Here is a 16688-nt window from a genome sequence, read left to right as displayed (position 1 = left end):
CAAAACTGTAAGATACACATTTGTGTTGTAAATGTAAAAGCCTTTAAGTCTGTGGTAATTCGTTACAGCAGCAATTGAAAACTCTACATCATGTTATCAAATTTAAGGACCTTTGCCAATCTAAAAGTAATAAATGCTCTCAGTGTAGTTTTACTTTGCATTTCTCCTATTAGGAGTGAGATAAAACATCTTTTTATACATTTATCTCCTCTCCCGTGACCTGTCTACTTTTATATTGGGTTGACTGGTTTTTGTCTTATCAAATTCTAGGAGTATGTTATAAATTAAGGCTCTGTAATAGGAGTTGCAAATAACTCCCCCTAGTTTGCCATTTATCTTTTGATGTTGCTTATGTCTAATATTTGTAGTTTTTTATTTTGTACAGAAGTTTTTATTTTTACTTAGCTGAATATATCAGTCTTTTCTCCAGGGCTTCTATTTATGGGGACAAAGTAAGTAAAGTCTTTTTCATGCCAGGTTTATAAAGGAATTCTCCTTTGTTTTCCTTTAGTATTTTTATTATTATTCTAAAAAATATTTAACTCTTACATCCAATTGGAACCCAGACAACAAAACTATTTTTTGAATACTTTGTTTCTCACACTGATTGAGATGTCGCTTATATCATAATCCAAATTCACACATATATTTCAGTGTATATCTTGACTTTGTCTTCTATTCCATTGGTCTATTTATGGACCAAAATGACATCACTGAACCACTGACATGTAATATTTTAATATTTGGTAGGGCTAGTCACTCCTCTTCATTATTCTTTCCCAGAGTTTTCCTAGCTATTCCAATAATTTATTTAATTATTCATATGAACTTTAGAATTAAACTGTCTAGTCAAAAAAAAAAAAAAAGAAAGGAAAAAGAAGGATAGAGAAGAGAAAATAAAGGTGAGTCAAAATAGAAAAGAGAGAATAGGGGCAGGGGAGCCTGAAACTTTAGGGAGCTGAGTTACAGAGGCTAAAGGAAAGGTGAAGGAGTGAGTTGCAATGTCAGTCCTGATATGCCCGAAGGGCAAGTCCTTGATGGTCAAATAGAAGAAATGCCATCCTCTGCCTTGGTCTGAATACTGAGGGGTTGCAGGGGCTGGGGTGCCTGGAGAGCAGATGTAACAAAGCCCAGGTGCAGAGAGAAACATCTAGGGTATCATTCTTAGAAAACAACAGAATATCGATGCCCGCAGGGTCAAGGGTTCCATCACACCTTGCACGCTGCTAACATGAACAGACTTGGGGCCAAATCTGTACAGACTGACTATCATTCAACCTGGCATAAATTGACACTAAATTTGGCCACTTCCTGAATCTGATTTTGTCTGTCTTCCACCTCTCCTGTCTGATCCTTTGAATGCTTGAAATTTCCCCATCTCCCCAGGTTTTAGAGGTGGAGTGAGGGAGCCCAATCAGCTGCCTAGTTTCCTGAGGTTGGACCCTGGCACAAACCCTTCTTATCAACCATCCTGAATTGACTTCACCAGTTGACAGCCTCATCTGCACCTGACACCAATGTATGAACATTGCTCAGAGTTCTAGAAGCTGTATTTAAACCTTTTTCCTCAGACTGAATCTCCTATCTGCCCTCCTTTCCCATAACTCTCCTCACTCACATGCCTAATCTAGACTATAGTTCTTTTTGGGGTCTTGAAATCCATTGACCTGACTTACCAACCTCTCTCACATAAAAGTGCTTGACCCCAGCTGGGTGCGGTGGCTCACGCTGTAATCCCAGCACTTTGAAAGGCTGAGGTGGGCGGATCACCTTAAGTCGGGAGTTCGAGACCCCTGGCCAACACGGCGAAACCCCGCCTCCACTAAAAATACAAACATTGGTCAGATGTGGTGACACGCGCCTATAGTCCCAGCTACTCGGGAGGCTGAGGCAGGAGAATCACTTGAACCCGGGAGGCGGAGGTTGCAGTGAGCCCAGATCGGGCCATTGCACTCCAGCCTGGGCAACAAGAGCGAAACTCCTTCTCAAAGCAAAACAAACAAACAAACAGACAAAAACCCAACAATAACATAATAGTTCTTGACCAGGCTGGCATAAAAAGGACATCTTTTAATGATGTGTAGCTGTAGGCTAGAGGGGAATACAGAAAGGAGGCTTTGAGCATGAGTAGTTTTTGCTTTCTATTCCTTTTCCTGCCTTGGGCGATCACGATTTCCCTCCTTGCCTCCTTTCACCAGGGACATTCATTTGGGAGTATTTTCAGTTTAAGCCACTAGGTGGTGCCTCAACCCTATCCGCAGCTCGCCAAAAGGGCTTGCTCCGACAGCTGGGCAAGAGCGAGGATTTTTTTGGGAACTGAAGTGACCTGGAAGGAATGTACTCTTTTCTTCCTGAAAATCGCGGACATCAACTTGAATGCTCCCTCCATGACTGGTTGCAGAGAAGGAATCCACTTCCCGACCTTCCCTGCCTATCCCTCCAATTCTTTCCCCCGCCCTTTGCTGTGGATCACTACATAGTATGTACTAATTGGCACATAGAGGAGGTGCCTCTTTCTCTGAGTGGTCTGGGCATGCAGAACTCTCTAGTTTACCACAGGTGGAAGAGCCATGTGGTTAAGGGCACAGGGTCTGGATCTATAGGGCCAGGTTTGAATCCCGGCTCCACTTACAAATGATGTAAACATGGGTGAGTCACATAGCTTCTCTGTGCCTCAGTCTCCTCATCTGAGAAATGGGGAGAAAGACATTGGCCTGTCTCAGGATTGTTCCATTGTCGTGATGTAGCTGTTATTTATTAGCACTGGATTTATTTGATCTAGTAAGACACTAGATCAAACCAAGCAAACTTTGGTCCTTGGTAGGCTCCATTTGCCATCTTGCTGGCCCTCATGATAAAATACGAGTCCACATCTTTTCTAGTCTTTTCTCTAAGAAGGATCCTTGGTATGCCTCCTCCTTCCGGGACTGAGAGAACGCTACTTCTACTTCTGACCACAAAGCTGACACAAGATTGGTAATCTGCTCCCCTGGCCTTGAATTTCTTTCTGTGGGAGGCAGAACCTCTACACTGTAACTCCAGCTTTCCAACTCAAAGTTGGCTACCCCGCACACCCCATCCTGCCCACAATCAGCTTGCTCTTGGCACTCCCTTCCCTTGTAACCATTGTGCATCTAACTTGGCATTTTTGTTCTGGTTTACATTTCTGGGTACTCTGATATAAAACCTTTGAAATCAGTTTGGTATAAAAGCATTTATTCAGTGATTCTTATGGCCAGGTACTGTGCCAATATGCTTTGTATCTGCTGGGCATTGTCACTGGAGTGTGTGTCTTCCCTCCCAGCGGTCTAGGGGTGGGAACCGGCTTTCCTCTCTGTCTCCACATTGCAAACAATAGGGACTGCAAAGTCATTGGTTCACTGGCCAACTATTGGACGCACGGAGCTGTGAAGGGAGAGAACAGAGTCAGCCCCCTGGATACAGTAGTCCTCTATTCTTTATTAAGTTTAAAATGAAATTCCCATCTTCTTAGGGGCTTACTCTGAAAATCACTGAGGGAATAACCTCTACTCTATTGATAACAACTCTTGGCCTCTCTGACTTCTCTGAATTGTTTGTGCTTTATGTCCTTCCAATTTGTCCTCCAGTTAGTGGCTTCTTGACCGACTGTTGGGGGTAAGTGAGGACTGGATAATGGGGAAAATAAAATCTTTCATGAGCTCAGGATTTTTGAGATGATCCCCTTCAGGTGTCAGGGTCTTGAAGCCTTGGGATCCGTTCCCTGCCGCTAAACAGCTGTTTGATTTCCTCAGCTGGAGAACTAGCCCTTCCTTCCTGACCAGCTCATGCAGGAGATGAACCTTTTGGTTAGGAGAGGATTTCTGTGTCTACACACAAAAGATATAAGTAGTCTCACTCATCCCCAACAAACAGATTTGTGCCTTGCATTCTGTGGTGAAAATATTTTGCCTTTTTTTTCTTTTATTAAAGCTTGCACATTTTTTGTTGAAGGCTGCTGAAGGATGTTGAGTGGTCCTTCTCCTGATATCCCTAAATGGGCACTAGGGCCATAGCTGGAAGCAAGAGGTGTGAACTATCTTCCATTGTAAGGAGACCCACCAAGCCCTGGAGGTCCCTGGAAGCCACCCCCACCCAGACTGTTTAGGAGGTAATGAGTAGCTCCTTCTACCATTAGCCACTTATATCCCTCTCGCAAGTCTACATAAGAAAACTAGGAAGGGGGTGCTATGGTTTGAATCTGTGTGTTCCCCCGAAATTCATTATGATGGAACCTAAGACCCAATGTGATAGTATCAAGAGGTGGGGCCTCTCAGAGGTGATTAGGCCACGAGGGCTCCACTCTCGCAAATGAGATTAGTGCCCTTGTGAAAGGGTTCAGGGGAACTAACTTGGCCCTTTTAGCCCTTCTTCTGCCTTATGCCATATGAGGACACACTGTCCCTTCTGCCATGTGAAGATGCAGTAGGAAGTCCCTCACCAGACACCAAATGCTGGTGCCTTGATTTTGGACTTCCCAGCCTCCAGAACTGTAACAAATAAATTTCTTTGTAAATTACCTAGTCTAAGATAGTTTGTTACAGCAGCAGGAATAAACTAAGATGGGGGTGTGTGAAGAAGCAGGAATGGGGAAGAAAGCCATGAGTGTGAGGCATTTGTATTGAGAAATTATTTCTTCTCTTCCCCCTGAGGTGAAAGTTATATCCCCACCCTCTCACCCCCAGCAAGCCCAGTGAGGCGAGGCTCCAAGAAAATTACTTGTGGAAATTAGAGGTGCCTTGGAAAGGGAGACTGACATCTTGGTCCCCAGTTTGATGACTTGCTGATCTGCTCTGGGCCCCACCAAGCAGGAGAAAGAGAACTGAGAGATCGCAGGGCAGGGTGGGGGTGTGACCAAGGCAAGTATGAACATGTCACCCATGGGCCTAGAGGTCACAGGGGAAAGTAGCTTGAGCCACTTAAGATAGCTTCTGGCTGGGTGCGGTGGCTCACACCTGTAATCCCAGCACTTTGGGAGGCCAAGGTGGGCAGATCACGAAGTCAGGAGTTCGAGACTAGCCTGACCAGCATGGTGAAACCTCGTCTCTACTAAAAACACAAAAGATTAGCCAGCCATGGTGGCATGCACCTGTAGTCTCAGCTATTCAGGAGGATGAAGGAGGAGAATTGCTTGAGCCCAGCAGGTGGAGGTTGCAGTGAGCCGAGGTCATGCCACTGCACTCCAGCCTGGGCAACAGAGTGAGACTCCATCTCAAAAAAAAAAAAAAAAAAAAAAAAAGAGCTTCCAGATGAGAAGGGGACTCTGGCAATGAGTTGTCATGGTGCTGTCACAAGTACCCCTAGAGGTGGATGCTATGTGGAGCCGAGAGGTAGGACCAGAGCCAAGTCTCCTGGGTCAGGGATGTGTGCTATGCTGGGGCCTGGGAGCCCTGAGAAGAACTCTCACATGGGCTCCTTGAAAGAGCAGGGATTTGAACACCAACCACATTGAAGGTGTTTAGAGCTAGTCCATGCTGCCCTGAGAAGCAGAGTAACCTATGGGGAGAGGAACCATAGCAGTCAGTTGTAAGAGACACCTCCTTCCAGCCCTCTGCCTCCTTCCTGCTGACCAACTGAAGAAACCAGGCCTCGAAGAGTGGGTGGAGGAAGCACCTCCGAGCATTTATGCCCGAGTCTTTTAACAAACCGCACTCATAGGAGGAGACGACGTGATGTGTAAATCAAGTTTGAGATTAAAGTTTTAATTGGAGTAGTTTTTTTCCCCCAAGTGACCAAAACAAAAATGAATTTATAATCGCATATAATAAAAGATCAGTAGGCAGAGCAGTTCTTGGGCTGGTCAATTAATTTATTCAATAATGTCACTTTCCAATTCTGTTGGCTGATTCTTACTCTCGCTACCTCAAGGTCCCCAGGTGGCAACCACAGTTCCAGCTGTCATACACAAACAACAACCTCCAAGTCATAACAAACCACTCCAAACTTAGTAGAGTAAAACAAACACCATCTTGCTTTGCTCACAGATTCTGTGGTCCACAAATTTGGACAAGGCCCAGTGTGGGTGTGGGTAGCCTACCTCTGCTTCACAATATCTGAGGCCTTGATTTCTCTTCCACACTGCTTTTTAAAAATGTAATTACATATTTTTAATCAACTAATAATAATTCTATGTATTCATGAAGTACATACTGATGTTTCAATATATATAATGTGATCAGATCAAGGTAATCAGCATGTTCATCTTAAATATTTATTATTTGTTTGTGTTGGGAATATTCAATTTCCTCCTTCTAGCTCTTTGAAACTCTATATTATTAACTATAGTTATCCTACAGTGGTGTAGAAAGCTAGAACTGATTCCTCCTATCTAGCTGTAATTTTGTATCCTTTAGAAAAATCTCTCCTATCTCTTCCTTCCTCCTACCCTTCCCAGACTCTAGTATCCTTTGTTCTACTTTTTACTTCTAGGAGATAAACTTTTCTCTGCTTTCACATGAGTAAGAACATGAGGTATTTAACTTTCTGTTTCTGGCTTACTTCACTTAACATAATGTCCTCTAATTCCATCCATGTTGCCCCAAATGACAGGATTTCATTGTCTTCTAATGTCGAATAATATTCTATGGTGTAAATATATCACATTTTCTTTGTCCACACATCTGTTGTTGGACACCAAGCTTGGTTCCATATCTCGGCTACTGTGAATAGGGCTGCAATAAGCAAGGGGGTGCAGATGTCTCTCCAATATAATGATTTCTTTTCCTTTGAATAAATTCCCAGCAGTGCGATTGTGAGACCATATGGTAGTTCTATTTGTAGTTAGGAACCTCCATCCTGTTCTGCACAGTGGCTGTACTAGTTGGCATTCCCACCAACAGTATATAAAAATTCCGCTTTCTCTGCGTCCTCATCAGCATTTGTTAGTTTTCGTCTTTTTGATAATAGCGATAACTGTGGTTTTGCTCTGCATTTCTCTGATGATTAGTGATGCTGAACATTTTTTTCATATATTTTTTAGCTATTTGTATGTCTTCTTTTGAGAAACGTCTCTTTAGATCCATCTATTAATTGGATTTTTTTTTGCTAAGAAGATATTTCAGTTCTTCATAGATTCTGGAGATTAATCCCCTTTTGGATAAGGAGTTTGCAAATATTTTCTCCCATTCTGTAGGTTGTCATTTAACTGTATTGATTATTTCCTTTGCTGTGCAGAGCTTTTTAGTTTGATATAATCCCATTTGTTTATTTCTGCTTTTGTTATCTTTGCTTTTGATGTCTTATTCATAAAATCTTTTCTCAGATGAAAGTCTTGAAGCATTCTGCTATGTTTTCTTCTAGTAATTTTATTGTTTTAGGTCTTACATTTAGGTCTTTGATCCATTTGGAGTTGATTTTTGCAAAGGGTGACATGTGGGGAGTCTAGTTTCATTCTTTTGGATATGGATATCCAGTTTTCCCAGCACCATTTATTGAAAAGACTATCTTTTCCCCAATGAATGTTCTTGGCACTTTTGTCAAAAATCAGTTGGCTTCAGATACGTGGATTACTTTCTGGGTTCTCTGTTCTGTTCCATCAGTCTATGTGCCTGTTTTTATGTCAGCACCATGCTGTTTTGGTTACCACAGCTTTGTAGTATATTTTGATGTCTGGAAGTGTGATAACTCTATTGTTCTTTTTGCTCAGGGTTGCTTTGGCTATTTGGGGTTTTTGTGATTCCATATAAATGTTAGGATTTTATTTCTATTTCTGTGAAAAACATCATTGGTATTTTTATAGGGATTGCATTGAGTTTAGTAGATTGCTTTGGGTAGTATTGTCATTTTAACAATATTAAGTCTTCTGTCCCATGGGCATGGGATGTCTTTTTATTTGTTTGTACCCTCTTCATTTTCTTTCAGTAGTGTTTTGTAGTTTTCCTTGTAAAGGTCTTTTACCTCCTTGGTTAAATTTATTCCTAGGTATTATTTTGTAGCTATTATAAATGGGATTGCCTTTTTGATTTCTTTTTCAGCTAGTTAATTTGTTCATGTACAGAAATGCTACTAATTTTTGTGTATCAATTTTGTGTTCAGCAACTTTACTGAATTCATTTATCAGTTCTAAGAGTTCTTTGGTCAAATATTTAGGTTTTTCTGTCTATAAAATTATGTCACCTGCAAACAAGGGCAATTTGACTTCCTCCTGTCTAATTTGGATGCTCTTTATTTCTTTCTCTTGCCTAATTGTTCTGACTAGAACTTCCAGTCCTGCGTTGAATGAATGGTGAGAGTGGTCATCCTTGCCTTGTTCTAGTTTTTAGAGAAAAGGCTTTCAGCTTTTCCCCTTTCAGTAAGATGTTAGCTTGGCCGGGCATGGTGGCTCACGCTTGTAATCCCAGCACTTTGGGAGGCCGAGGCCGGCGGATCACGAGGTCAGGAGATCGAGACCACGGTGAAACCCCGTCTCTACTAAAAATACAAAAAAATTAACCGGGCTTGGTGGCGGGCGCCTGTAGTCCCAGCTACTCAGAGAGGCTGAGGCAGGAGAATGGCGTGAACCCGGGAGGCGCAGCTTGCAGTGAGCCGAGATCGCGCCACTGCACTCTAGCCTGGGTGACAGAGCAAGACTCCATCTCAAAAAAAAAAAAAAAAAAAAAAGATGTTAGCTGTGGTGGACTGAGTTTTAATAATAGAAAATAAAAGACAAAGTTTTGAAATCTGCCTAGGATGCAATTAAGGATGCAAAGGACAGATTTGATTGAGCTTCAGTGAAGGAGTAATTAAATTAGAGAAAAATGAAACTGCTTTGTGTTCATACACCATTGAGTTGAGACAGAGCAATATACTGTTTACAAGCCTTTGGAACATGATTTGTTCCAAAAGGGACATTTATATCCTTAAAAGAAAAGTTTATCTTATAAAAGTAATTATAACTGATAACCGTAATTCATATAAAAATATCACATTAAAGTAATTATAACAGATAATTACTTTTATATGATAAACTTTTCTTTTAAGGATGTAAGTGTCCCTTTGAACATGTTCAAATTGTGCCATTTTCTGTTTTCAAACCATTTTGCCTTCAAAGAACACAACATGGGAGGTGAATAAGGAGAGTAAAGGCAAAAGTAATCATCAGTTATAATTATAATTATATTTTATCAGTTTTATATTTATATTTATAATTATAACTGATAATTACTTTTATCAGTAAGAAGTTGTAGAAGTTTCTGGATGAAAACATAGATTTTTCCTAATACCTTAATCAGGTGCTATCTTAATCAGAAGCAAATAATAAAAATCACTTGGTGTTGGGTCTTTATAGATTTTTATGCACTTTGAGATGAGAGTTAGAGATGAAGATGTAGGATTATTGATTGCCTTCTTAGAGTAAACTCAAAGTCCACCAAGAATCCAAAAAATCATGTCTATTGAAAACTTCTCAGACCAGACATAGGTATTGGAATATCTATGAAGCTATTCTAGAATTTATTTCCACCTTGACTGATTTGGTTCACATATTCAACCTAGAGGAGCTCCAATTCATTCTTTTGGATCTAATGAATTTCTATAGAGCTTTAGTACCTTTTCCTCTCCCAATCAGGAAAAATGTAGCTAGCTGTTGTGGAATACCACCTTGTGGATGGCACCAGGCGTGGCTTCCCTTGCCTGACGATTACTTTCCTTGCCTGGTCACTGGCCACCAACTGTGGTCTTAACTATACCTAAGATGCCCTTTTCTACTGTCCCTGACCATGGTCTCAACATAACCTCACATGAAATTCTCTTGTTTGGCCATGATCCTGCCTCTGTTTATTAATTTCTGTGTGTAGCTTGGTTAAACATGTTCAAATTGTGTCACTTTTTGTGTTCAAACCATTTTGCCTTTAAAGAACACAATGTGGGAGGTGAACAAGGAGAGCAGTTTTTGCGAAGAGAAGAAGACACAGATTGGAAAGCATTTATGGTGCAGCTATAGGTCAAAGTATTCATCTGTGAGTTTTCCAAGTTCAGCATATCTTTCTTTCTCTGCTTTCATGGGTGCCCTGGGGGCTGTCTTCCCCTCCCCAAACTGTACGGAAGCAGAAACATACTTCCAACCCCCTGGCCTAACAGGAGAAAAGAAAACTCTGATGCATGCCTATATTTAGCTAGAGTTTTCCATCCCCAAAGGCAGGTAAGCCTGGAGCTAGTGAATACGGAAGAAAAAGAGCAGGTGGAGAAATGGGAGTGTTCGCAATGAGGAGGGAAAAAAACCCAGCCTTGGTGAGGACTGGGGATGGAGCAAGTGGTTGGTCCTTAGTACCCACCAATCCATCCATTGTCCATGCACAGCCTGTTGTCCTACAGTGCTGGATCCCTGTAAGGCCCTACACAGAAGGTGAGAAACTTGACACACTTGTGTAAGGGAGGAGCTATGAAAGGAAACTGCATCTCTGGCCAAGGAAGAACGATTCAGAAGCGTTCAGAAACAAAAGATTTTTCTTTAAACCAGGGAAGCCATGGGCATACTCCCATTGTTACATACTTAGTGAACAGAGCTGATTTTCTAGCTTGTGGGTGAAAATGATGCATTTCACCTGAATTTTAAGCTCTGTCGCTGCCAATTTTAGAGGGGCTAATCTTCCCATTGATAATATTATTTTTACAGATTCAGATAAATTATAAGGTAAAAAACAATATTTGACCTGGACGATGTATTATGATGTATATTTGGGTGTTCAGTTTGCTCTGGATGGAAGATTTGGCATTCCATTGATTTAATATTCAGGGTTGGCTAGTCTGAATCTGTGGCTGATGATAAACCAAGCCAGCTTTGCAGGTGGTTACTAGTGACTTAGCTGGAAACCCAGCAGTCCAAGTTCCGGCTCCAAAGTATGTGTTTCTAACCTCAGATTCATGCTTGATTGCTTTTGTAGAATTAAGTATACAGAGATACATCATCAAATCGACTACCGGGATTTCTTGAGTCAATTTTAGGATAGAATTTTGTTTCTATACCTGTGTGTCTGTGTGTGTGTATGTGTGTATGCACTGTAAAAATGTAGAAGATGCGACTATAACACTAGAGGAGGTTATAATCTAGTTAGGGAGGTAACATATAAAGTTATAGGTTTATCTTTAGTATTGTCTAATGACTAAGCTATCTCACAAGTATTTCTTGGTCCCTGAATATGTGCTTATATACATACATAACAGGACATTAACTCAGGAAAGAATGAAATCATGTCTTTTGTGGGAAAATGAATGGAGCTGGAGGCCATCATCCTTAGCAAACTAATGCAGGAAGAGAAAATCAAATACCGCATGCTCTCACTTATAAGCGGGAGCTAAATGAGAACTTATTAATACAAAGAAGGGAACAACTTGAGGGGTCTACTTGAGAGTGGAGGGTGGAAGGAGGGAGAAGAGAAGAAAAGATAACTATTGGGTACTGGGTTTAATACCCGGGTGATGAAATAATGTGTACAACAAACCTCATGACATGAGTTTACCTATGTAAGAAACCTTCACCTGTACTCCTGAACCTAAAGTAACAGTTAAAAAGCAATAACAATAAAAAAAGCCCAGGGCATCAAAGTTCAAGTTTCAACTAAGGTAATAGATATGGTTTGCCAAAATGAGATGTGGGAAAAAAAATACAAGATTTTCAAAAGCAATGGTTATGAAGAGTTCCATGGCTGGGCGTGGCAGCTCATGCCTGTAATCCCAGCACTTTGGGAGACAAAGGTGAGAGCCTGGGAGTTCAAGACCAGCCTGGGCAACATGGCAAAACCCAGTCTCTAGAAAAAGTACAAAACTTTGCCGAGTGTGGTGGCATGCGTCTGTAGTCCCAAATACTTGAGAGGCTGAGGTGGGAAATTTGCTTGAGCCCGGGGGGCAGAGGTTGCAGTGAGCCAAAATACCACCACTGCACTCCAGCCCGGATGACAGAACATGACTCTGTCTCAAAAAAAAAAAAAAAAAATGGTTCCACAATTCTTGGATCACCTAAATCAGATCAAGTGCAAAGTATGAGGATTAGATTTCGTGCACAGTATTTCACTAGAGAAAGCTGAGCTTTGACCCTAGAGTAAGAGAGAGAGAAAAAAAGAGAGAGAGAGAGTGTGTGTGTGTGTTAATGCACCTGCTTCCTCCCTGCCAGCCTAATTGGAGGGGAGGGGAGGGGGAGGAGAGGGGCTTCGGGTGATTAAAAGTGCACCCTGTGTGTTCCTTGCAGGTAGAGAACACCTCAGATATCTAAGGCAGCTATGGCAGCAAAGAGAGAGTAGAGAGTCTAGTACTGTGTGTTTCTCTGGACTTTCAGCTGTTGGTGCTGATGGGGTAGAGTTGTTTACGTCCTGCCTTAGGGAACAGCCTGGCAGGACATAAACTGCCAAGAGCCAGAGCTGAGGGGATATGGAGAAAAATACCTACTTTTTGGGACCTTGGTCGGAGCCCCACAAGTAACCTCCAAACAGCCCATGGAAACACCTTCAGCTTTAAGCATGTTGGACCCAGAGAGCCTGATGCCAACTTACAGTCGTTCCCAGTTACCAGCCAAGCAGGAACTTCCAGTACTTTCGGCTCCCTTTCTGCTTCAGCCTTCCTGGCCCAAAGCTGGTAGGTGGATGGGGAGGATACCAGCAGAGAAAGAGAGAAAGCACTCACTAGATCCCCTTCCCCGATGTCATTACAGCCCTTAGTAAAGATGGGGAAAGAAGCAAGTTCCGGCTGGGCGCGGTGGCTCACGCCTGTAATCCCAGCACTTTGGAAGGCTGAGGGGGGTGGATCATGAGGTCAGGAGATTGAGACCATCCTGGCTAACACGGTGAAACCCTGTCTCTACTAAAAATACAAAAAAATTAGCCGGGCGTGGTGGCGGGCGCCTGTAGTCCCAGCTACTCGGGAGGCTGAGGCAGGAGAATGGCGTGAACCCGGGAGGCGGAGCTTGCAGTGAGCCGAGATGGCGCCACTGCACTCCAGCCTGGGCGACAAGGAGGGACTCCATCTCAAAAAAAAAAAAAGAAAAAAAGCAGCAAGTTGCTTTTTGGGGCAGTGGAGTATAGTGGGTGGGAACACAGATTCAGCAATCAGACTGGTTCATATCCCAGCTCTGGCAGCTGTGAGGAGGTAATTATTTTCTCCATGATTTGGTTTCCTCCCCTATAAAGTGGGCGTAGTAATAGTATGCACATCATTAGGTTTGTAGTTTTCTAGGTAAAATTTATTTTTTATAAGTTTTAGATTTACAGAAAAATTATGAAGATGGTACAGAGAATTCCCACATATCCCACACCAGTTTCCTTAACACTTGACCATACTTTGGTATATTTGTTACAATTAATGAGCCTATATTGATAGATTATTATTAACTAAAGTTTAGACTTAATTCAGATTTCATTTGTATTTACCAAAGGTTCATTTCTGGTTTTAGGATCCTACACAAGATACCATATTACCTTTAGCTGTCATGCCCCCTTAGGCTTTTCTTTGCTGTGGTAGGTTTTTTAGACTTTCCTTGTTTTTGATGACCTTAACGGTCTTGAGAAATACTGGTTGGGTATCTCGTAGAATGTCTCTCAATGGGGATTTTTCTGATGTTTTTCTCATGATGAGACTGGGGTCATAGTTTTTTTGGGAGAAAGACCACAGAGGTAAAGTACCACTGTCGTCTCATTATATCAAGGGTATTTAAAATCAAGGGTGACTTATCTTGTTAATATTAATCTTGATCACTTAGCTAAGGTATTATTCAGATTTCTCCACTGTGAAGCTACTGTATCCCCCCCCCTTTCCATACTGTACTCTTTAGAAGGAAGTCACTATGTCCAGCCCACCTTTAAGGAAGGGGGAGAGTACAGTACTTTTGGAAGGAAGTCACTATGTCCACCCTTGAGGGTGGAATATCTACATAAATTATTTGGAATCCTACCTAGATATTTGCCTCTTCTCTGCCATTTACTTATTTATTCAGTCATTTATATCAGTATGGATTCATGGATATTTATTTAATACTTTGGATTATAATCCAATACTACTCTATTTTCTCAGATTGTTCCAGCTTTGACCACTGGCAGTTCTTTCAGTGACTCCCATGTCTCTTACCTGCCCTCATCACTATGTGCATGTGTGAGGTATGGGAGTGTGCGTGTGTGTTGGCATGCACGCGTGTGTTTGAGCACTTCCTTGCTTTTAGTCATTACAAAATGCTCCAGGCTCATCTTGTTTGTTTCCTGCCTCAGTCCTAGAACCAGTTTGTTCTCCAAGGATCCTTTTATCGAAGGATAATATTAGAACTCAAGATATGAGTGATAGGTGTGTTTACTGCTACTGGGGTATCATTGCATCTAGGCCCTTTTAGCTGAGACAGCAAGCAAAGATATTGTGTATTGTGTGTGTGTGTATGTGTGTGTGTGTATATATTTCTATATGAAACCATTTGTGTCCATATTAAGCCAAACATGAGTTTATACTGACGTTTCCAATCTAATCCATTACCACGTGGATCACTTTAAGCCTCTTCCTCTTGCTTATCAGTAAACTCCCATGCCAACTGTGAGAAGTCTGGCTGCTGTCATCTGTCATTCATTTACAAAACTGTTCATTTTCAGTACACATATATAGTGGTTTCCACATTGTTAACCTGTACCCCTATGGGAAGCACTTTATCAAGCAGAGTGCAGTGCTTATGTACAGTTCATTTTGCCTTTACTCTTATAGACTCCACTCATTTCCAAAATAGGTTAGCACTGTTTTTCCTTCCCTTGTTCAATTCAATAAGGTTGTTTCATCCATATTGTCAGATTGTTTTGTTACATTTTGCATTTCATCTTGGGATTCCCTTCATCTCCTGAATTAGGTTTTTTTTTTTTTTTTTCTTTACATTTGCCTATATCAAGTTCTACTCTTTGAGCTGTAAAGTTATATGGACTAAAAACAAAACAAAACAAAACAACATATATTTACAATTACAGTATCAGAGAGAATAGTTTCATTGCCGTAAAATACCTTTGTGCTTCACCTATTCAACCCTCCAAAAATTCTTCAAACTCTTTGCAACTACTGATATTTTTATTATTGCTATGTTATTTTTGCTTTTTCCAGAATGTCACATAATTAGAATCATAGTAGTTCACTTTTTCAGGCTGGGTTCTCTGACTTAGCAATGGGCATTTAAGATTCAACCCGTGTCTTTTTATGTCTTGATTGCTCAATTCTTTTATAAAATTTTTATTTAATTTTTAATTGCTGGGGGTACATAGAAGGTGTATATATTTATGGGGTACATGAGATATTTTGATACAGGCATGCAATATGATATAAGCACATCATGAAGAATGGGGTATCCATCCCCTCAAGCATTTATCCATTGAGTTGCAAACAATCCACTTAAACTCTTTAGGTTATTTTAAAATGTACAGTTAAGTTATTATTGACTACAGTCATCCTGTTGTGCTATCAAATAATAGGTCTTATTCATTCTATTTTTTTTGTACCCATTAACCATCCCCATCTTCCCCACCACAACCCCCGTTATCCTTCCCAGCCTCTGGTAACCATCGTTCTATTCTCTATGTCTATGAGTTCAATTGTTTAGATTTTTAAATTCCGCAAACAAGTAAGAACATACAATGTTTGTCTTTATGTGCCTGGCTTATTTCACTTAACATAATGATCTCCAGTTCCTTCCATGTTGTTGCAAATGACAGAATCTCATTCTTTTTTGTGGCTGAGTAGTACTCCATTATGTATATGTACCATGTTTTTTATCCATTCATCTGTTGATGGACAGTTAGGTTGGTTCCAAATCTTAGCTATTGTAAACAGTGCTGCAACAAATATAGGAGTGCAGATATCTCTTTGACATACTGATTTCCTTTCTTTTGGATATATACCAGCAGTGAGATTGCTGGATCACATGACAGCTCAATTTTTAGTTTTTTGAGGAAACTCCAAGCTGTTTTCCACAGTGGTTGCGCTAATTCACAATCCCACCAAGAGAATACAAGGGTTCCCTTTTCTTCACATCCTCACCAGCATTTGTTATTGCCTGTCTTTTGGATATAAGCCATTTTAACAGGGTGAGATGATATCTCACTGTAGCTTTGATTTGCATTTCTCTGATGATAAATGATGTTGAACATCTTTTCATATGCCTGTTTGCCATTTGTATGTCTTCATTTGAGAAATGTTTATTCAAATCTTTTGCCTGTCTTTTGATAGGATTATTAGATTTTTCCTACAGAGTTGTTTGAGCTCCTTATATATTCTGATTATTAATCTTTTGTCAGATGGGTAATTTGCAAATATTTTCTCCCATTCTGTGGGTTGTCTTTTCATTTTATTGATTGCATCCTTTGCTGTGCAGAAGCTTTTTAACTTGATGTAATTCCATTTGTCCACATTTGCTTTGGTTGACTGTCCTTCTGGGGTATTGCTCAAGAAAGTTTTGCCCAGACCAATGTCCTGGAGATTTTCTGCAATGTTTTCTCGTAGCAGTTTCATGTTTTGAAGTCTTAGATCTAAGTCTTTGATCTATTTTCATTTGATTTTTGTATATGGTGAGAGATAGGGGTCTAGTTTCATTCTTCTGCATTCGGGTGCTGGTTTTCCCAGCACCATTTATTGAAGAGACTGTCTTTTCCCCATCACATGTTCTTGGTAGCTGTGTTGAAAATGAGTTCACTGTAGGTGTGTGGATTTTTTTCTGGGTTCTCTACTATGTTCCATTGGTCTACGTGTCTGTT

The 16688-nt window shown here is 40.9% G+C and overlaps 1 protein-coding gene across 1 annotated transcript in view; it reads right to left on the bottom strand.

Moving 5' to 3' along the window:
• Nucleotides 1–16688, bottom strand: part of POU2AF2 (POU class 2 homeobox associating factor 2) — a 79153-nt gene that overhangs the window by 49974 nt on the left and 12491 nt on the right. Inside the window, exon 2 of the mRNA XM_058446242.1 lies at nt 5426–5514. Coding sequence (XP_058302225.1) covers nt 5426–5514 — 89 coding nt within the window. The remainder of the gene's footprint in view (nt 1–5425; nt 5515–16688) is intronic.

This window comes from Hylobates moloch, unplaced genomic scaffold (assembly GCF_009828535.3).
Source record: "Hylobates moloch isolate HMO894 unplaced genomic scaffold, HMol_V3 SCAFFOLD_11, whole genome shotgun sequence".
Taxonomy (NCBI): Eukaryota; Metazoa; Chordata; class Mammalia; order Primates; family Hylobatidae; genus Hylobates; species Hylobates moloch.
The sequence above is the reverse complement of the archived record's forward strand: the minus strand, read 5'-3'. Positions and strand labels throughout refer to the sequence as shown.